Genomic DNA, 23,592 nt, shown 5'->3' on the forward strand with positions numbered 1-23,592 from the left:
ATAATTATTATTATATAAATTATATTTTAATAATTATTAACATATTAAATAATATTTAAATTTTAAATTAAATTAGATTATTATTAAGGTGGTGCAGAATATTTTTAATAAGAGAGAGAAAGAAAATGAAAAGTATTTATTAGAATTAAAAATGAAACTTTTGAAAAGTTGGAAGTGTAGGATAAGATGTCAGAAGGTTAAAAGTGGAATTTTTGGAGGTGCAGGATGAAGTGTTGGAGGTGTAGGATGAAACACTCTACAATTTTTTATTTGAATAGTTTTAATAAACTTTTTTTATTTTATTTTTAGTGTATCCTCAAAATAATCATTCAAAATTTTAAAAAAATGATATTTATTATTTATCTTAACACGGAAAAAAAATTCATGATATATTATAAATCAAATATAGTTCCCTGTTTTACGAGTTCTCATACATGATTAGTGATGTTCGTAATATTTTACTTTTTAATTTAATGCCTTAGGATGGACAAAACCATTGCAGGTTATAATTAAAGCAAGTCGAAACTGTGCCAAATTTATTGCAAACTTTTTCGAAAAAGAACTAACTAAAATCATATATGAATTGCTAAAAGTGAAATATAATTTAATAATTTATTCATATATGATGAAGATGAACTTATTAAATTGATCTACGCTGAGCTTCCTCTGTGTCTTGTCTACCTGTTACGGTCTTAATTTCTCATGTTGCTATACATGGTTTGCATTTCTACGCTTGACAATAATAGGGTACCTCTTCTGCGTCCTGGTTGTTGGGAAAAACACCAACTTATCTTCCTCAGCAGGAACCCAGCTGCCATGAATTCAAAGCACGAAATTAGAAATAGATTAAAAAATTAAACTCATAATTATTAACATGCATAATGTTCGTACCTGAAGCGGGTGACAATGCGGTGAAGGAAGACAGAAAGTACAACTCTGGCTAGCTCATAACCAGGGCACAACCGTGGCCCTCCACCAAAAGGTGTATAAACATTTGCAGGGTTTGCTGCTTCCGATGAGTTACTCTGATAAATATTGATCACTGGTAAGTGACAAGAACGAAAATTTATTTGAGACCGATCTCAGATTAGTGATAACGACTGAAGTACCTGCCATCTCCAGGGGTTGAAGGTGCGTGCATCTTTGTAATATTCAGGATTCAGATGTACAGCACGAAATGATGCAAAGACCTTCCATCCCTTAGGAATAGTGTAACCTATTACAAGTATACAGCATTCAAATTTTGTTGCAGTAGGTAAATTGCAATGTACATTTTCTCATAAGGCTAAATTCCACAACCTTTTTGTTGTGGGTTATACCTTTTATGTCGATGTCTGTCGTTGCTCTTCTAAATATCCCACCAATTATGTTTGCCACCCTCAAGGTCTCATTCACAACCTGTATTGCACAAATGATTAAAAAACAAGGAAAGGACATGATTTAAAACACCGACAAAATCAACAGTAGCTGTTGTTCGATATCCTTATACTGTTAATTTCATTTTACTTTCAGCATTGAGGTAATATGTATATACTGTATACTTACATGTTGGGTAAAAACCATTGACTTGTAATCTGTCCATTCCAGTGGAGCCCCGGGGTCACTCCTTGCTCTGATTTGGTCATGCTCTTCCTGTCAATAACACAATCGAAGTCAAAAAAAATAGTCCAGTGTCAAAGACAGAGACGGTTTTATTGTTAATTGTGTGTTATTAATCAACGGCCACATTAAAAATCTCGGTTATAAGTCGTTTATAGATGGATCAACAGTATGATACCAGATTAAATAAAAAATGGATTTACTGCTATTGCAAATAGTTGAAGGAGTCAAAGTTATAGTCATCCTCCACGTGGGGTTTGAGACTAAGATGACACTGTCACCTTTCACTTAACTACGAACGTGTGATCATAAATAGGCGTTGAAATTAGAGCCACACGAATTCCCAGACATGAGCATGGGACCGAGAGGTCCAAGGAGATAAGTCCACGGCAAAACAAGTTCTGCAAACACAAAAAGTACTTTCTGCAGAGTGCAGCAGATGATGCAGATGCAGAAGCAGACGCACGGTGGCAAGGGCCTTTCCGTCTTTCTGCACCACACACGGCCGTGATCAGGTCAAAAAGACCAATACCAAGCGTGAGGTTTGAATGTAATAATTTTGCCTCTTGGTTCCACCATTGTCTCCTGTAACTTTTTTTTTCTTGTCTACTTTTCTACTACGTTTTCACACTATCATTTATTTCCCCTGTTAAACCAAATCCTGGCTATAAAGGTTTTTCTTTTCTAATAAAAGATTATCTCTCCACGCATATAAGAATCAAAGTGTTTGTAATATATATTTAGAAGATCCAATTATTTGAAAGCACTTGTGTTGGGATTTTGTTGCGATGTCAAGTTTAGTGTGATATGGATCATGACAGAAAATGACAAAGGACTTGGACACGGGCGGTGAGTAAGAATAATTGATTGGTGAAATGAAAATATATGGAGTCAATGGTGAAATGACCTTGGATAGATCACCATCTCAATCTGACCACCAAAACCTCCCCATATTCCCCTCCCAAACCACCCTCTTTTCTGTCTACGGTGAAAGTTTGAAAGACCCAGGCTTTAACTACAGGGTTTCAATTCAGTATTTATTTCTTACGTGCACAAAACAACAAAAACCAGACATAAAATCTTTTTCCTGTGTCTGCCAGTGTCCTAGGGAAAACAAAAAAGAAATCCTACATTAATTACAACTTCTTAGACATACTTTTCCAAATTTGGATTATAGAACTGACCATTTCTTTTATAAACAACTTAACAAAATTTGGTTTTCCTAATGATTGTCATAATATAGTCAGAAATCACGATAGATAAAGAATTTGCTTCTTTTATATTTGTAAGATTACTTTGCAGAATAAAAAGACACGATATAAAATATTTAAAATTAGAAGACACATAATAGTATAATAATATATATTTAAAATTCAGCAGATAAAAAATAATTCCTTCCCATAATTATGACCGATGGAATGCAAGAGAGAGTAATAAAAACCATGATATTTAACAATAGAGAGTAATAACATACGATATATGAATATAAAACAAAAAAACTCTAATTTACTACTTCTATTCTAAAATAACTGCAATTTTAGAAATAAAAAAAATGTTTCAAAATAATTGAATCTTCCAATAAAGCATTTCTTTTCCTTCTTAATACGTTCTCAAATCAATTATTTCTTTTATTCATGAAAAGATAGAATTATTCCAAAAAATAAAAATAGCAGTACTATATTTATGTAGGCATAGAATAATCTTGTGGAGGTAGTAACCATGTCAGCCATTTTTTTTTTTAAGCAAAACACCTTTCCATAATTAATGTTTAGAATGGGCGTTTATTAGAAGGAAAAGTCAAACCGGTGGAGGTGGAGACAGAGAGTATAAAGGATCAGATAACGAAAACGAGGTTCCAACGGAAGCACACCACACACGGTGGAGTGGCGGTGGTCATGGACATAGACAGGGTGGTGGGGTTGCTTGCAGCCACAATCATTGGGTCAAGAAAACCCAAATGAAATAATCTCATAAAAAATGCTTAAAAACTAAGATATTTGTGGAATCATGTTTTACGTAAACAAACTTGAAAAAGGCACATATAAAGACAGTAACGAATAATGTGATGATGATATAAATAAGGTAATAGTAGTATGGTGGGTGCTTAGGTGTGTGACGTACCTTGAGCTGTGCCAGAGCCAGAGGAGTCTCAGTGAGGAACTTGACTGCAAGAGTCATTATGGTAGAGGTGGTCTCGTAACCGGCGACGAGCAAAGCCAACAAGAAATCGACTATTTGGTCGTCGGAAAAGTGGTCACCGGAGGCCAACAGTGCCCCTAGCATGTCACTCTTTTTCTCTTTCCCTTGGTTATACTCTTCTCTCCTCTGCCTGACTACCAACGTCAGTGCCTCTGCCACCTTTGTTCTTGCCTGCAAGCTCAATTCACATTCAGTAATGACATACTAAAAAGATTTAATATTGTGATTAACCCATGAAACGGTTTGAAAAGGAGAGGGAAAAACCTTGATGGCTCTCCGGTATGTGGTGGAGAAGAGAGGTAAAGGGAGAGTGAAGAAGCCTTCAATGACAAGAACATACTCTTTCCTTAAACTCTCAGTCCATTCATCAGGGTCAAAGCTCATCAATTGCTTCACTGTTAGCTCAAACGTTATCTGGAAAACAATTATCCATAATCATCATTTGCACAAACATTGTTACCAATTTGGGGAATTAAAAAACACGAGTAGTTGAAAAGGAATTACTAAAAGGCAACAACCCCTTCCCTTTCCACATGTCTTGTATCATTCATACAAACATCTTCAAACATGTGCATGCTCACCCTACATGATGATGACCCAACGTTTAATATGCAGAGTGTGATTATTATCCTTTGTAGCCCAAGGAAACCTTTTTCGCTTAAATTAACGTCTCATACAAATCCTCATGTGCAAGAAAATTGGACACATTGTACCGAACCATGGAATCTGAGTCACCACACCCATTTCCATCACCCACATCACTATCACATGCTAACACACCCATCTTACTTTTTTAATTACAAACAACTTTTTCCCATTAAACCAAAATTAAATAAATCAAAACAAAAACAAGAAAAAGAAAAATACTCAATCAGAGACACCAGAGAGAAAGCTTTAAAACTTTCCAGTGCTGGTTAGACACATACACGAAAGTTGCTAATTAGCTTTCAACTAAACAAGTAAACAAACAAAACTAGATTTAGATAATAAAATCAGAGGAATTGAGGTGCAATAAGGAGGACCTGGTCCACCACTTTTCTCTCACTCACAGTCCCCATAAGGTACTTTATATGCTGAGTCAACCAGCCAAACTCGTCCGAGCCATTGCTGAGTTGACTCAGCAACACACATGTATATATGTTATTCCCTGCTAATGATTTGGGAAAGTTAAAACACTATTAGTAACACCCTTTCTAATCAGAATTCAAAATTTCACGTTCGTAATCCACAAAGTCATGAAATAAACGTTACAAACATAATATTCTTGAAATATCCGCGACTACTGCTACTGTTGTGATCATATCTTTTCTGCAAAATCAATAAATACAAAGAAACCGCGACCACAACCATATTTAAAACCTTGGAAAAATCCATACTGTAGACTAAACGCAACATAACCGTGACCACGACAGAAATTTAAAAACTCGGTAATTCATGTATGAAAAAATTAAATTCAAAAATTCTCACAAGGAAACCACAAAACACTAACACAGCTTAAGTGACGAACAACATCAACAACTTAAAAAGGTGCAAACAAATACATAAGTTAAGTGACAAAAAAACTTGTACAAAACATAAAATATACACTTAAAATTATTTTATATTCTCATGTTCTGTTATAAGTATTTAACCTTTTTTGCCTGGTCCATGAGAGTAACACGATCGGACCAGGTATCGAGGTTGAGGCCGATGAGGCGGTCGATGTGGTGGAGAAGGTGATCCTTGATGATGGAGGAGTTGGCGAAGCTCATGGTGAGCGAGTGCATTCTCTTGTGCAGAGCGCCTTTCATCAACAGAAGAGAGTGTTTTCCGAGCAGGTTCGATATGGAACCGGGGTAACTGCAATCCAACAGCTTCCCTTCGTTCTGCAGAATGAACCGGTTCAGCTCCGGGTCCGCCGAGAACACCGTCGGCTCGCCGAATACGTGCGTCATGAAGATCGAGCCGTAGCGCCTCACGCGCTCGTCCATGAACGGCTCCGGATTGGAACTCTTATACGCAGATATCAGCTGCAGCGTCTCGCCAATGAACGGCAGGCCATAGCTCCCCGGCGGCAGCCGAAACTTCCGCCGGCTGAACGCGCGATGGAGGAAGATCGCGGCGGCGGAGGCGGCGAACAATAAGAGGAGTGTTGGCAGAGAAACCATTGCTGCAACAGAAGAAGTAGAGAAAAGAGGAAGTGTTGTGGATATAAACCCAACCAAACCTTTTTGAATGGTTGGAGAGAGAGAGAGAGGAAGAGAGAGAGAGAGAGAAAGGGTATTAATAGAAGAGCGGAGGAGCCCACGAGGGGGTGGGGGTACCTCTGTGTGTGAGTGCCCAGTGCTCAGAGTCTAGAAGATGAAGAAGAAAAGGATCTGTTCTGGCCAAACAAATTATCTCACATCACCTTTTTTTTTCCTTTTCAATTTTTACACTCCTTTTATTTTATGTTATAATTTATAATTAAAAAAAATTAATTAATTTTGAATTCATTCACTGCATTTATTATTATTTATTTTTTTAAAACTGAAAGCAAAATAATAATGATATTTAGACAATATTTATTACGTGTCAATTTTTGATTGGTCAAAAATTACTCCACAATTATTTTTATGATTATTATGATTGATTATGGAATAATTTTTAACCAATCATATAATTAATGTTTAAATGTTATAAAAAAAATGTTGTTTAAATATTATTATCTCCAACATTATATGAAATTAACGTGGAATTCATAGGATAAGACTTTGGGGTGTGATAAAGGAAACTCGGTAAAGAATTAAAAAGCTTTTTTTCTTTTTACTTTTTTTTTTTTTTACTTTTTCATTGTCAAAAAAGAAGAAGCCATTGAAGACTGGATGAGGTGAAAATAGCAGCGTGTATTGACTAGTTGTACCAATGTGTTAAGATGAATATCCATATTGCCTGTGTACTTCTTTAGTTCCTATGCTTGCTGTAGAAATATCTCTCAGTTGAAGTACACAAGTCTTAAATGGGATTAAATTCGTAATTCATATTTATTTAATTATACTTAAATGCTAATATTAAAAATAATAAATACACACGTGAAAAAGAACGTACTTTTTAATTTTTTAGTATTAAACAATTAATAAACATCTTCATCAATAATAATAATAATAAAAAAATTCTAAATATAAATACAATTAAATTATGAAATAAAAATACATTAATTTAATCAATTACTGTGGTTATAGTTAATACAATAAAAATGGATCAAATTCATGAAAAAAATCCAATTCATATTAGTTGAACAAGTGGTGAACCATGTTGATTGAACAATCCAAACATAAAAAAAAAATCTCACATTACTCTCAACTTAAATGTCTAACCCAAAACAAAAACAAACTTAAAAAAAAAAGAAAAAAATACTCATGTTCGTGACACTTCGAAACAATTTTTTAAAATAAGTTTGATTTTTGTTATATATTAAAAGAAATGTTAGATTGAAGAAAAAAAATGTGTAATTTTTTTTAATTTGATGAGTTAACTATTTAGTTCATAAAATCGTAATGGATAGAGTCGAATTCAAATTTATTGAGTTCACTAATAAGTTTGTGTTAGGTTGACTCACTAGATGATCAATCTATACGAATCAGGCTAAGTGACTTATTTTGATAGTTCTAATATTTAAAAATTAATTTATTATTTTATTTTAATTAATAGTATGACAAATTAAGCATTTTTTTATCTCTACATTAAAAAAAGTAATTAATGACTGCTAATTATGAAATATTTATTGCACTTGTTATTATAAATTAATTGATGACATTTTTGTAATAAATGTTAAATTTATTATGATGGGTGGAGGTGGACCTATCATAAGTGAAACTGAGTGACATTTTTGTAGTAGATTATTAACTTATTATGTGATTTGTAACAATAAGTGAGACTAGGTGACACAATATAACTATATAAAAAATATTGTATAAGTTATTGAAACATGGTCATTATAAATAGTTAATTTGATATATAACAAATAGTATGTTTTTTATGGTTAACGAATTCTTTTTCATTTAACATTTTTATTCGCAATAATATTGATATACATTATATTTCCTCTTCATGTCTTTCAAAAAAATAATATTAGGCAAATAATTACAATTAACATTAATAATTATAAATACTTGTTTTAAAGAGAAAAATAATAAAATAATACATAATTATTCATTATTGTTTTTATAAGAATTAATCTTGAAATTATTTTAATTAACATTTGAACTATATACGTCTAAGTTACACTAATCATGATAGCATACAAATTATTTTGGGATTAAGTCGACATATATTCGACCAATGTTTATTATACCAAGATGGTATCATATTAACTACCTATTAGTCACAATAATTAACAAATTAAAGTCAAAATATCAATAATTAAATATTAAAATTCAATATTAACAAGTTATTAGACCACATGGCTTAGACCCATATAAGTAAGGGTCAATAAATAATAGTATAAATAATACATTTTATGAAGTATGACTGTCATTGTATTTGTTATTCTATTGACACACTTAACAATTAAGTTTAGAATGTACAAGAGTAATTAACTTTTTATTGAAGAGGTTGAATGTGATTTATCTTAACTTTTTAGTTTCTATTATTCAATATATATTTTTCCCACCCGTCTTGTTTTATTTATATTTTTAAGTTCATAATTATTGTATGCATATTTGATAGTACTTATTTATTGAAAAATAACTTGGAAAGTCAAATAGAGATACCACACCTAATAGATAATAGATTTCACATGTTAATCATAAATGGGAATCAACTAATTATTCATATTATTAGAAAAATTAACTTAATATAAATTATAATGAAAATTGCAAGAACAATTAGAACTTAGTACATGTTAAATCCTTGAATATGAATCAGAAGCATATATCTTTTGATATTTTTACATAAAATTGGATCATAAAATTCATTCATGACAACATACTTACTATATATTTAATTAAATCAATTTAATTGCTTTTTTACAGTATTGAAATTATTTTATAACTAAAAATTAATATTTTTTATTATTTCAAAATTTTGTTAACCTTAATTAATTAACAAATATAATTTTTCTGAATAACATGAGTTTATGTAAGAAACAATTTAGACTTATTACTTGCACTATTTATTTGATTTACGTTTTTTGTAAAAGGCAGTTTAACATGTTCTCAAAATATTTAAAAAGTAAAAAAGAAAAAGTTTATTGGGGATAATGGATTTGTCGAAGGAGCAAATGGGTTGATGTCCCTTTAGAAGGGTCCATGCATTTGTTTTCTTTTGTTACATAGGGAACATGTGGTTCAACACATCACCTCGTATCATTGCCATAACGCACATCATTATACTCTTGTTTATCCCACTAATTAATTAATCATAATAATAATCTCCGATCTATAAACTATTCCACCGGAACAACCAAAAGGACACGTCTATCTGATTTTCAACTCACTTCTTACAACTATATGCTTCATCATATGGATTAATTTATATTCCAAAACAAAACATGCTTTTTTATTTTTCTTAAAATTTTATTCATTTTATACCTACCTACACCATTTAATAAGAGCACATATTATGAAAAAATATTATTATATTGCATGGTGGAATGTAGTAGTAGCTGTGTTAGTGGTTTAGAGACAGATTAAGATCCAAATTTGCGGAATTTGGATCAAATCTCACTTTCTTAATTAGTTTCTTAGTTTAAACATGTGAAATAAAATCCCAATTCGCAAAGTATGAAATAGGTATTATAATATCTGTATCAGTTTTTATATTTATAATTATGCTGGTAATAATTTTTTTTATCTACTAATATTTATATATTTGTATTAGTTATTTACATTCTACTTAAGGCGAGCAAATCAGTAATACTTGACATATTTCAACAAAATTTGTAAAACTAATACTTGACATGACACAATAGTTAAAACAATTTCAATGAAATGGAATAATGAAACTTAAAGTTAACCTTTTGCTAGCATGTTGAACATTTTCTAGCGTCGTTCTTTTTATAAAATTTATTTATCTTCCTCTATGCTTATATATATATATATATAGAGAGAGAATACAATTAATATGAAAACAAACGACATATACGAAAATTACATAATACTTATTTTACTAATAGTCTAATTCACCAAGTTAGTACATTTAATTGTTAAGGGTATTTTAACGAGTTTACCTAAGGACGTGTTTTTGTGGTTTAATAAAAGTGTGAGAGATAAATATAAAAAATATAATTAAAATTTATTCTATATCTAAGCTTTAATTTAATTGGCGATTTATTTAAGGCACGTATTGCATACGGGTTGATGTAAAATTAAAAGTTTCAAGTCATGGGTGAGAATAGTAATTGTTGGTGATGTATGCAGCAAAATTATATAAGCTTAGAATTTTAGGCTGGAAATAAGGAGAGTGAAATTGGTGAAATAAGGGTACAAATAGATGTAAGAAGACTTTATTGCTCTCTTCTTAACTATTGTAGAGTGTTGTTCTCTCCATCACTCGATCTGCTTCCTCCACTTTCTCATTATTTGTTTTATTTAAAAAATACTCTAACTTTTTCATCATTTTTTTTATTTAAAAAATACTCTACATCTTCCTACTTTCTTATTGTTCAATTTTTTTTTTTTGCAAATTAAAAGCTTCAATAACACACGTAATCAATGGATGGCTGCTGCAAGACTCTAACTTTAACCAACAACAATCAACAACATTTATGGAAAGGGCAAGACTCTAACTTTAACCAACAACATTTATGGAAAGGGCAATCATGTTTTGTCTAAAAAAACAACTAGGTCATTAAGTTATAACACAAACCATGATCAAAACATGGATGATTACCCAATGTGAAATTAATTGATTTTCGTTTTCTAAAAATCGGAGCTTCAATAGTACAAATCATCAACCAGGACTATCATAACCTTCCACCTTTACGAAATAACAATCAATACCACAGTATTTTGTGAAAAGGGAAATCACACTTGGGCTCAAGTGGGTCATCAAGTTAGAACACAACCCATGATCAAAATCAAAGTTTTTTTACCAATAATCTTTTTAACTAAAGCGGGAAAGGTCAGAGAGAAGGATACCAAGGAAGAAGGGGATTGAAGAATAGAGATAGTGGCCACAAGTGTTGAGAGAGAGTTGCATAGAAGATTGAGAGGCAAAAGCGTTGGGTTTGGAAAGCGTGGGTTGCTGAATACCCCAAAGAAGCATGGTCTCCCCCGGAGTAGATTCCTCTCCACCAACCATCAACCGAACTTCACCACCGTACGATCCCAACTTCACCATTGGTGCCACTGCTTCCTCTTCCTCTTCCTTTTCCACGGTGTCCTCGCTCTCTTTGCTTCGGTTTAAATTGGGTTTGTTCTATTATGGCCCCTTAAGTGCCTTCTCGTCTGGATCAATGATTATCATAACTGGATGGAAAAAAACTATCTCCATTTCGCCTCTACCGACAAGATTTCCCTATCAAGATTAATCGCAATAAGTAAATGGGCCTATCTGAGGGGTTACAAATTGTGGAGTTCTATTCAAATGCTATTGTTGAGAAAGTTTTGCAAAATCATGCGATATTCGTCACGGATGTGAATATCTGTCACATCACGAATGTGGATATCCATTTAAGAAACAAACACATATTCATATCTGTTACTGAAGGATAAAAAAAACGAGAACATACAGGAAGCAATGTGTGGTGGTGGAGGGAATAACACCTACTATTGTAAACTATGCTTTCTTCGCAAATGTTCCTTTCTCTCTTTTGATTTCAGAACCAAATTCTTTTATTTCTCTATTACCTTTTGTCATTTTCCTAAATTAGGAATAAAAAATAAAATAAAGAAAAAGAAAGACAATAAAAAATATAGTTATTTAAATTAAAAGATAAATAATAAAAGAATAAAGAAAAAATAATGAAAAGTTTGTAGTTATTTTTTTTATAAAATTAATTTTATTTTAGAAAATAAAATCTAACTTATTTTGTTTATTTTTATTACATATCATTCATTTTAAATATTTGTTAGTAAAATGGTTTATTTTAGCTAAATAAATGTCATAGATATTATCATATAAGTTATTACGTGAGCGTTCCATCATTATTTCTAAATAGAATAACATGAAATGTTTCTAATGAAGTGATAGATCATATCATCACAACTATCATTATTATTAAATTAACATTAAAATGTGTATACGTTTAATATAAAGATAGTAAAATGTGTATACGTTTAATATAAAAGAAACGCAACAATTATAATTTAGTGTTAAAATTTAGAAAAGAATGTAAAAAATATAATTAAAAAAGCTGGAACTTACTTACCTCATTTTAACGAAGTCATCGAATAAAAAATTTACAAAATTTTAAGATAGCATGAGACAATGATGACGCCACAGAGTCAAAACAAAGATGGTCCCTGGTCAGCAAACACCCTCACGTGTCCGCTTCTGGTTTCCTTCTTCTCACGAATGCTTGTAGTACGTGTCAGTCCTCGCACGTGTACCCCAGTTTTCTTTTCAATTTTTATTTAAATAATTTTGATGGTACTTCTTATATATTTGACGAATAATAATAATCCACGTATAATGTCCGTATACCACATTCATCCATTATGCAGGCACATGCATGCAAATTTAGCTAGGCCACATTACTGCTACGTGTTACTGTCACTAAATATCTATTCCATTTTCTTTACCTTTTCATATAGTGATATTTTGTGTTACCATTTCATTCTCTCTTTTACTCCGTGGAATAATTTACTTTTTTTCACATGTTTTTAATGTTCACAGACATCTATTAATTAATTCTCCATATGAGACACCTTTAACAAGAAGGTCAACTTAACATGCAAATGGCTATTTTAATTCACGCGATATATTTTTGTTTTGAAGAAAATTAAGTATATAAAAAATGTAGTGATAATTTTAAAATTTTACAAATTTATAAATATTAGTTGTGTTATAACTAAAATTATATATATATATATATATATATATATATATATATATATATATATATTTTACTTCGATTATTCCATAATTGAGATTGAAAGATGCATGAAATTTTTAAAATTCTCATTATCTTTTTTAATTATTTTATTTAAGAGAAGAGATTTTATCTTAGGTCAAAAGATGCGTTAAAATTTTCAAATATCTCATTTTTCATTTAAATATTTTAACTGAGAAAAGCTATATGTTTTCACTTGCCAAAGAACCAAGAACATAATCAAGGTCACCACTTTTCAATCTCCTTTACGTCTCAACTTTTTCTTTCCAATGCATATGATATATTTTTTTCTCCATATTATATATATATATATATATATATATATATATATATATATATATATATATATATATATATATATATATATATTGTTATCTAATCATGTAATGTTTTTGTGTGTTTTCTTTTCAGATTTTTAGTTGCTCAGTTCATACTCTAAACATTTGGAAGTTTGGTTACAATTAATTTCAAGCTCCTAAGTTCATAAAAATTATTTATTTATACATATGTTTTAATATTTCTTTTTATATTTATATTAAGGTATTTTTTGTATGTTTAGTGTCTGTGTCTATATATATATATATATATATATATATATATATATATATGTTTGTGATATACGCTACATTATTTATTTTTTATAATTCATAATTATATGTACTTATATTGTGTTTATATAAGAATTATTATTTAGTCTTTATGTAAAGTTTTATAAAAAAATTGAAGTAGAAATGAGTATTTGGTTTTAATTTAGGTTATAACTAAAGCGAAATACCTTTTATAAAAAATATTTAAAAAAAACTACATTTGGACTCAGTAATTAGGATAATCGGAACATAAAAAGAATTTGGTTTTGGTTATGAGTAAAACTGGAACCAAATATACTTCTTTATTTATTGTTTATATTCTTATTGAACCAAAATAAAATACTAACATTTATGTTTCGATTGATAAAGGAAATAAAAAAACTCATCATTTTTTTTTTACCTCGTCATGTTTTAGTTATAAAATTTAGTTATAAAATTGAGGTTTAAACCCTTTAATCGTCTTTATTTTCGGGGTGCTTTCCTAATTTCATCCTCCTTTAATTAAAACTTCCAATTTGGTCCTCAAAAGAACCAATTTCAATCAAATTAACCCTTTCCGTTAAAAAAAAGTTAACACCGTCAAGTATTTGGACAACACAGTGGATGAAGTGTTAACGTTTGCACAACTAGGAAGATGATGTGTCAATTTTTTGAAAACGTGGCATAAGTTGGATGTTACGTGGTTGATTTCAAAAATATTTGATTAAAAATATATATAAAAAAAACATCCTCGTTACAAGACCGTGAAATCCTACCTAGTAATCTACCCAAAAATCTTCTTCCGAGATAGACAGATAGACACAATAGATTCCAGAAATCTTCAAGCATAGATTCTTCCGATTAAATTGTTAATAATCCTTGTTCATTGAACAAAAAAATTCTAAAATTGCAAGATAAATAAAAAATAAATTTATGGGATTCCGGTGAGCTGGACGCCATGGAACTCCTGGTGCAGCACCTCCACTTCATTGTCTTACTCACAAAAGCTTGCTTCCTTTTTTCTTAATTTTCTCAATATTTTACCCTCCCAAATTTAAACCCTCCTCTCTCAATTAGAAAACTGCATGTCTTGATCTCCTTTCAGGGTCCCATTGTTCAACCTGGAAGAGGCCAGAAAACAAAATCCATTTTTGGAACTTCCCCTGATCTAAAAATCCGAACTTCCTGGTAATTTTGTCTAATGTTTTGAATTCAGCTTCTGGATTTTTGTTTCCATGAGGCTGTGTCATGGAAAACCCGTTGAAACCTCACGAAGTGAAGGTGGGCACCATGTTTTCCGCGGCGAGAAAGAGGTGACGGCGGCGGTGGAAGGGTTGGTGAAGGAAAGTGATGGTGGTTTGGATGGGTTACCTGAAGGGTCCTTTGATGGGTTGGATGAATTTGGGTTTGGTTCAACTGAAAGCACCTCTTCACCGGAGATTCAGCAAGAGGAAACAAGAGGATGAATTTGGGTTTGGTTTAATACAGTGATAGAAACAAGAGGAGATTCAGCAAACCATGTAGAATGTTTTGCTTTTGATTATTCAAACTTTTTGGTACCAGAGACCATTACACTATTGATTTGGCTGTAGGGGTTGGTGCAAGATTTTTCCTGAACATTGTGCATAAGTTGGAATACCCTTGCCATGATCCGATGATTAAAGGAATGAAGTTTTGGAAGGGAGAAGAAGGCAAAGGGTGGCTTTTTACAAAAATTATTAACCCTAAATCCCTAATCAGATTTAATAATATATTTTAAAGTGTAATTTTTGAAAAAAAGCTACGTTTCATCGTATCAATGACACCTTTCATGACTAAAAATGCCACCCGTGCAAACATTAACACCTCATCCACTTTGCTGTTCAAGTACTTGACGGTGTTAACTTTTTTTAACGAAAATGGTCAATTTGATTAAAATTAGCTCTTTTGAGGACCAAATTGGAAGTTTTAATAAAAAGGGGATGAAATTGGAAAAACACCCCAAAAATATGGACGATTAAAGGATTTAAACCTAAAATTGAAATTCAATGTCTTTATTCCTTCTATGCACTAATATATCGCTTGTCTTGATAGAGGAATTTGTACTTGAGGTACTCTTATTAGCATCGTCCTATGTTCAATATTCGAAAACAACGTTTGAAAAACAATAATGTCTGTTTTTTTCACGCAGCTGCCATTTTTTGGTGATAAAAGGGAAGGTTAAATGCAATGCAAAATAATTTGGGCTTGAAAGCAAAGAAATTGAGTTTGCGTAAAGCTAAAACAGAAGAAAGAGTGAACCAGAACCCTTTATTAATTTTTAGGTAGCAAAAGCATTGGAAGAATTGTGATTGGACAAGGATATTGGAAAAATGTTAGGTATTTGTAATCTTAAATGAACACCAATAATTATTGGAAGACTTTCTGATTAAACCAGTGATAATTACCTTGACGGACATTAATTGCGGGCTAAATTACTGTTAATCTTTTTGAGTTGTGGTTAGTTTTGTTTCCAACGTTGCAATTTGCAAGCATTGAAAATTGATTCCTCTCCAATCATTGTTCATTCGACTATGGGTATTGTTTTGAAGCATAAAGCAATGAAGATTATTTATGGTGTTGAAAGAAAATGATTAGAAGTTGAAAAGACTAAAGTACTTGGTTACAGTGTACTAGTGATGATCTTGTGACTTGCAAGGTGCCTAACGTAAACGAGGGAGCAGATATTACAAAAGTGTACTGTCTATGGTCGGCATGCTGTTTTCTTTTCACCATAGTTGTAGTTTTATGGTATCCTAATATGCCATTCACATCTTTGACTATCACATCTCTTTAATCACAGTCTCGTGTCACTTTTTCCTTTTCTTCTTTCAAACAAGAAAATTTCGCAAACAGTTATCTTAATAGATCCAATTTCGATTCATTTATATCACAATATGGTTAAATAGACTCAGATATAAGTTATTTTGTATTACTGAGAAAAGTTTATATAAGTTATTGGTATAAAGATGATTTATAAAAGGGTAATTAATGATGGGCAGGTAGTTCAGTGTGAAGTAAGCATGGTAGATGAGACGTGGAAATGAGAAAAGACTAACATGGGAGGATTAGTAACAGTTTGGAACTGACATTGAGAATGATTACTGTCGAGGACGATGGGATTTGACAAAGGACTAAAATTATAGGTGAAATCATGATTATCACCAAACAAACACACCTGCAAAATCATGGTGCTGAATAATTTGTAGCCATTTCTAATTCCTGTTTTCACTTTTTATTTTCCTTAATGCACAGATTATGGCCCATCTACTCCACTTAGGCATGTCCTTGCAACCTTTGTGCCCATCACCATTCTTCACTTTCCATTGACACTCTCCGACACCCAACACGTGTATAATTATCACTCCACTTTATAATAGAATAGAGTTTGCTGTTCACTAATCAAACTCAGTGTTTTATCTCTGTAGTACATGTGAATTCTGATAAGAACAATCTCGGTAATCTAAAGCTGTTCAGAAAACGGTAGTCCCGATTTGTTCTCACTGTCACCATTATTCTGAATATTTAGAAAGAGGTTTCCTTTTTTCACAACAGTAGTTCCTGATCCATACATCCACTGTTCATGCATGTGTGTTTGCTGGGCTTATATGCCTATAAGAATGCATGTCACACGTTAGAGTGAGAATTAAGCTAAGCTAATGGCTTTTTACTTCATGTTAGTGAGAGTAAAAGATGGGTTCATATTATTGGCATGTCAAGAAAATAACAACTATTTTTCTGTTTAAGCGTCACTATTCCTTTTGCCATTATAGTAAAAAGAAAACTGAACCTTGCTGAGCGTGAATTGAGGAATTATACTGGTTTTATGTGACAGCATAATACTGAAGCATGCTAATCTAGGAAAATAACCAGATCTAGAGAAGCTAATTGAAGAAGCTATTAGTCTTTATGTAGGATGTATTTATCACCAATACATCTTAGTCATTTGTTATTTCAAGATTTTTTTCAGAAATTTATTTACTTCTCTGCGTGTAAAGACAATGTCTGGTTGATATTTCATGCATAAGCATAATAAGCATATTTGGGTTAATATTCAATTACTGAATTAGGTACCCCTGCCACCAGGAAAATTATTTAACCAGTAATCTCGAGTTTAAATTATGAGTATGTAATAGTGTAATGTTACAGTATTATAAGCCCGTGTTCCCCTTTCACCCAACTTTCTCTTGCCAGAGCAACATGATGTTTCACTATTTGAATTCTGCTGTCACAAAACTCCATGACTTGTTGAATATGAAAAATTATTATAGAGTCTGCACAGTTCACTACTATGTGCGTCTTTGGGTTTTTTTACAACAATCGTACAACTTTGTCCGTTAACTACAAAAATAAACAATTGACTAATATATTACATCATAAGACTTTTAAATTCAAATCGTTGTAATAGAGGACCATTTTTTCATTAAACTTGAAAAGTAAAACGGTTATGGATCTTAACAACTTTAATTTAAGGAAAAAGTTTTTTTAATAACTTTTTTTTTCTGACAATTTTTTTATCATTGTTTATGTGATAGTTTGTGATTGATTTATTTTAAATATACATATCAATAAAATAATAACAAAATCTATTGTTAAAAAATTATTAAAAAAATTGATAACATATCATGATCCCTAATTTAATTATTTTACATTAAAGTCGTTATATATTCAAACGATTTTCAAGATCAACTTCATATCAATTTAGTTTTTGATATTTTTTAAACATGAATTTTAAACTTAAATAGTGTTAGAAATATAAATATCTAAAAATAATTATAATAAAGTCTTTAAAATTAATATTACATAAAAAAATAAAGAAAATTACAACATGTGAATTTCATGATATAACATTATTATAGACTTAAACTATGAATATAATCATAATAGAAACAAGTTCCCCTGGATTCACTTCACTTCTACAATATGAACATTTATTTAGTTAATTGAGATTTTGTTAATCCATTTCATTCTGGATACGAGTAGTTATTGATTGTCTCAATGCTCTACAACTCACATGTGGGTTTGGAATGAAAATAGATATGGTGTAGGTGGATCAATAATTTTTATTCTTAACCAAACGAAACTAGAGTTCAAATGTCTTGTCGATGGTATAGACTATAAACGAGATGATTATTGTGGTCAAGTTTAAACGGAAGAAAGAGAAAATGGCCACAATCACACCACTAGTTATATAATTTTATTAGGAAAGACATTGATGGTAGTAATCATGTTGAGAAAATATCTTTTGAACCTCAAATTCATAATTTTTTTTATAATACATATGCACATGACAAAAGCTTGCTTGTTGTTGAATTTTTTTCTAATAATTTATTCAAAGAACACCACACCGGAAATGACCATTTGCATGATAGTACACCGTATATACAGTGGTACATAAATCACATTATCCAGACATCTTCATCTCTACAATCTTTCGACGATAAGGTTAACTTACCTTTAATACAATATTTTTTATTACCATTTTATCTATGTTAATAACCCTATTATGTTACAATATGATATGCCATAGTTACCTCTTCATCCTCCTTCACAATCTTATCCTACCTATGTCAGGTCTTCTGGAGATTTTTCGTACCATCCACAATCTTTTGGTTAGTCGTCTATAAATCACGGTCAAATGATTGTCACTCTGATAACCCATCAAACATCCCATTCCAATAAGTCCCTTCCTTTTACCCATTCTTTCCATCTCAGTCAAGCTTTGATGCAAGACCGTCACATATTTTCCACTTCAAGTATAATCCAAAGACCTCATCAATGTCATTTTTTTCCTCTTGTAACATTAATTCTTAAAGACTTTATTTTTTTTTAATCCAGAAGTTTATATTTATAACACTACCTAAGTTTAAAATTAATCTACACTTAGTTATATTTAAAAAAAATCAAAATCTAAAAAGTAATCAATAAAATATAAATGTGATCATAATAGAAGACAACTTCAACTCAATTCAATTGGAAGTCATTAGAATTGCAAACCACATCTTATAAAAATATCGCTCCCACATATAACAATTTTAATACAAAATAATTAAATTGAAATACTAACTTTAATTTTTTTAATTTAATGAAAAACTCATCGAATTCGTCTGGACTACATGTAACTTGGTCCTGCCATGTAATATTAGTCAATGTTTCAGTTTTATAAATAACGGACAAGATGGCCCATTAGTATTAAAAAAAAAAAAAAACCGCGTATTTGAGAATGTTTTGAACAGAGTATTCATGCAAACATCTAAGAATAGTGCAAAAGCTAAAGTACTAAAAATTCACATCACACAAACACGCTGTATAATGTCGAGTAATTTCTATATGACGTATGTAAACGTTTCATACACAGACTCGGCTTTGTTGTAGGTAAAATTTTTGTTGAAATCGTAGATACATGGTGATTTCAGATAATTTCACGTATTAATTGTTTTTATTTTGCAAGTATAAAATAAATAATAATTGGAAGGCATAAAAAAAAAAAAATCAAGGGAAAGCAACAAATGTGAATGTAAAAAAAATGATGTTTTTCCACGAGGACCACAAAATAAATGTGAAGCAGCAATCGACCAAGCATCTAAGAACACCCATGGCAGATAAGGCTGAGAGATAAGCCACATTTTATGCTCACACACTCACTCCTCTCTGCATCCATCACACCGAAAGAACATACTTAACCATATTCATATATAAACATCCTTTTCCCACACTTTTTCCACCCATAAACAACACCTCACTACTCTTCAAAACACCCGACATGGCCTCCATCGCAGCCACCACATCATACTTCTTCGGCACCCGTCTCTACAGCCCAACTACCTTAAACACCGGAAGGTTCCACGCGTTCTTCAACTTCGGCACCAAGAAGGCGCCGCCGCCGCCGCCGAAGAAAAAGGAAGTCAAAGTGAAACCCTCCTCCGGTGATCGCCTGGTGTGGTTCCCGAATGCAGAGCCACCGGAGTGGCTCGACGGAAGCTTGATCGGCGACCGCGGGTTCGATCCGTTCGGGTTCTCAAAGCCCGCGGAGTACCTGCAGTTTGACCTGGACTCGCTGGATCAGAACCTTGCGAAGAACGTCGCCGGCGAAATCATCGGAACAAGGGTGGAGGTTGCAGAGGTCAAACCGACGCCGTTTCAGCCATACACGGAGGTTTTCGGGATTCAGAGGTTCCGCGAGTGCGAAGTCATTCACGGAAGGTGGGCAATGCTGGGTGCTCTCGGTGCTTTGGCCGTTGAGGCTCTCACTGGAGTCGCATGGCAAGACGCCGGAAAGGTACCGTTTTAGTGTCTCTTTCCTTAAACTGATTCTTCTTTTCGATACCCTTTTGCTCTTTCTGTTTTGGATTTCGCCATTTTTTAGAAGCTGGGCATTATTTTTTTGTCAGGCAAGATATCGAACATTTGATTACTCTTTTGCGTGATTTTACATTTTGGTTTGTTCGATTCTCCTTTGGTTAACGACATAGTGAAGATATCTTTCTGCGTGTGAAAACTTGGATGCTGAACTTTTTGACAAAACCATAGAATTTGGATGGAGATGTTGATTTTCTTAATTTATTTTGTGGGATATAATGGTCTTTTTGTTTTGTTGTATTGTGTGTATGAGTTTCAGACAACGTTGCGTGGTCCCATGTCAGTGACAGCATATACAGGAACATACCTTCGACGTGTCTTATTGTAATCCACTGACGCGCATAGTGCCACCAGATATTTTCAATAAATCATTATAATATATTAGAAATTTGATTTAATACAGTAAAATTGTAAAAGCAAACTTCACTCTGAATTTAAACAGTCTAAATAAACTAATTTTGATGAGTTGATGATAAAAGAAGAAGGTAAAGAGAAGAGTTTAGATGGAATTATTATGAAATTGTTGTTGTATGGTGTTTCAGGTAGAGCTGGTGGAAGGATCATCTTACCTGGGACTTCCACTTCCATTTTCATTGACAACACTGATATGGATCGAGGTGATAGTGATAGGATACATAGAGTTTCAAAGAAACGCAGAACTTGACCCAGAGAAAAGGTTGTACCCAGGAGGCAAGTTCTTCGATCCTTTGGGTTTGGCCAACGACCCTGAAGAAAAAGCCAGACTTCAACTTGCAGAGATCAAGCATTCCCGCTTGGCCATGGTCGTCTTCCTCATCTTTGCCATTCAAGCTGCTGTCACTGGAAAAGGTCCCATCAGTTTTATTGCTACTTTCAACAAGTGACATACATGTATTATATAATATAACTTTACTCCTCTAATTTTATTAATTCTTTTCGGCATACCCAAACTATGAAAACTGCTACCTATAATATCATGCCCTATAGGCTATGTACGTTTCTACCTGTTGTACGCTATTTTCTAGTAATTTGGTGAAACCTACGTTGCTTTGATTTTAAAACCAAACATGATGTCTCTTATTTATTTGTTCTTTACAATTATTCACCGGAATAGAACATGAGATAGAAAATTAGTAGCACGATGTTAAGTTAATTTCAATTAATATTATAACCTTTTTTTGATCATATAGAAGAAAAATATAATTTGTATTAATTATTCACAACTGTGACTGGATTATAGATCATATGTACGAACAAAAAGAACTTTGTGGGTGGTGATGAAAAACTATAATCAATGAACTAAGAAACCTGTAAAACGTTATTATACTAACTGGGAATGATATTTTGAGATTTTAAAAAAAAAGAGCCTTATTTAACCACTACTATATTAATATTTAAAATTTATATTTTTATTATAATAATTAGGAACACGTTAGTTTCTATATCTAATATGGAAAATGAAATTTTAACACCATTTTTTGACACTATTTTGACACTGCACACGTGTCAAAATGTGGTTGGACGATTTCAAATTAAAAAAACAAACTTTGGTTTTTCTCTTCCAAGTATACCCCTGCCTTAACTTTTTTTATTTGAAATCGTCTAATCACATTTTGACACTTGTGCAATGTCAAAATAATGTTAAAAAATGGTGTTAAAATATCATTTTCCATCTAATATCTTATCATTTTTCTGATTTCAATGTATAGATAAGATAATGAAAAATGATATTTTGACACTAATTTTTTGACATAAATTTGACACTACACACGTGTCAAAATGTGGTTGGACGATTTCAAATTAAAAAAAAAACTTTTATTTTTTTTTTCAAATATACCCTTATTTCAGCTTTTTTAATTTGAAATCGTCCAACCACATTTTGACACGTGTACAGTATCAAAATAATATCAAAAATTGGTGTCAAAATATCATTTTCTTAAGATAAAGTCTAATTAGGATACATGTCTGATTAATTAGTAATTCGGCAATCATATCTAAGGGATTAAACTGTCCCATAACCAAATCAAATTGTAAGTTATATCTTTAACTTTTAGTATTCCAAGTTTTGAGTTTATTTTTTACTATTTTATAATTAGTCTCGAATTTTTTTAAGAAGAATTTTCCTTATAAGACAACTCTAACCTAAAAAAAAGACTTGACTACTTTGATTTAAAATCACATAAACTTTGAACAAAGACGCTTTGTAATCATACTTTTTTTTTTATTATTCAAATTCTTTTTCTCCTGTCTAACAATTTTACATTTTTCTAATTTTCTTAAATGGATTCCACGGTTCACCCCAATTTTATTTTATTTTATTATTCCTTTTAAATTAGATTTAACGTGTTTAAGTCAATCATTAAATAATAAATAAGCATGTAATAAAGTTGATTGCCTGAATTTTTCACAGAAAAACTCAAATAAGTATACGAAATTTTTTTAATTACTTTCTTTTGTGATGCATGAAGAAATAATATACAATAATAATTTAAATTATTAGAATAATTTTAAGTTAATAATTTTATTTAAGAATATGAAAGAAAAAATTTAATGTATTATTAAAATATAGTTTAAGTGTTAATCACATAATTGATATAAATAATGTTTTAAATTATTTTTATTTATTAATATGTAAATTTAATTGAGTCCAATTAAGTTGTCCGAATTGGCTGCTTTCATTGAAAATGTGTTTTCTTTGGGTTACTTATTAGCACTTATGTGTTTTTGACTATTTTACCTTGCACTTCTAATCATTTTACTTTGTAACTTTAATTTTTACAAATAATCTTAAAAGTTACATTTTTTTTTATTGGATTGGATGAAGATTTTTTTATTAGATTTCAAAATTCGAATTTTTTC

General features: G+C 31.4%; 2 protein-coding genes across 2 annotated transcripts; one reads left to right on the forward strand and one right to left on the reverse strand.

The window, feature by feature from the left end:
* Nucleotides 1–587: 587 nt before the first annotated feature.
* LOC106757945 (cytochrome P450 90A1-like) lies at nucleotides 588–6,034 on the reverse strand. Its single transcript, NM_001317278.1, is given in 8 exon segments — nucleotides 588–811; nucleotides 892–1,025; nucleotides 1,110–1,216; nucleotides 1,320–1,398; nucleotides 1,546–1,632; nucleotides 3,721–3,969; nucleotides 4,063–4,212; nucleotides 5,430–6,034. Coding segments are annotated over 8 exon segments (1,425 nt in total). The 5' UTR covers nucleotides 5,946–6,034; the 3' UTR covers nucleotides 588–708.
* Nucleotides 6,035–19,942: 13,908 nt separating this feature from the next.
* LOC106758023 (chlorophyll a-b binding protein CP29.3, chloroplastic) lies at nucleotides 19,943–21,799 on the forward strand. The gene is made up of 2 exons (XM_014640912.2): nucleotides 19,943–20,674; nucleotides 21,297–21,799. Exons 1-2 carry the CDS (start codon nucleotides 20,159–20,161, stop codon nucleotides 21,615–21,617), a joined length of 837 nt encoding a protein of 278 aa, XP_014496398.1. The 5' UTR covers nucleotides 19,943–20,158; the 3' UTR covers nucleotides 21,618–21,799.
* The last annotated feature ends 1,793 nt before the right edge of the window (nucleotides 21,800–23,592 follow it).

Source organism: Vigna radiata, chromosome 3, assembly GCF_000741045.1.
Source record: "Vigna radiata var. radiata cultivar VC1973A chromosome 3, Vradiata_ver6, whole genome shotgun sequence".
Lineage (NCBI taxonomy): Eukaryota > Viridiplantae > Streptophyta > Magnoliopsida > Fabales > Fabaceae > Vigna > Vigna radiata.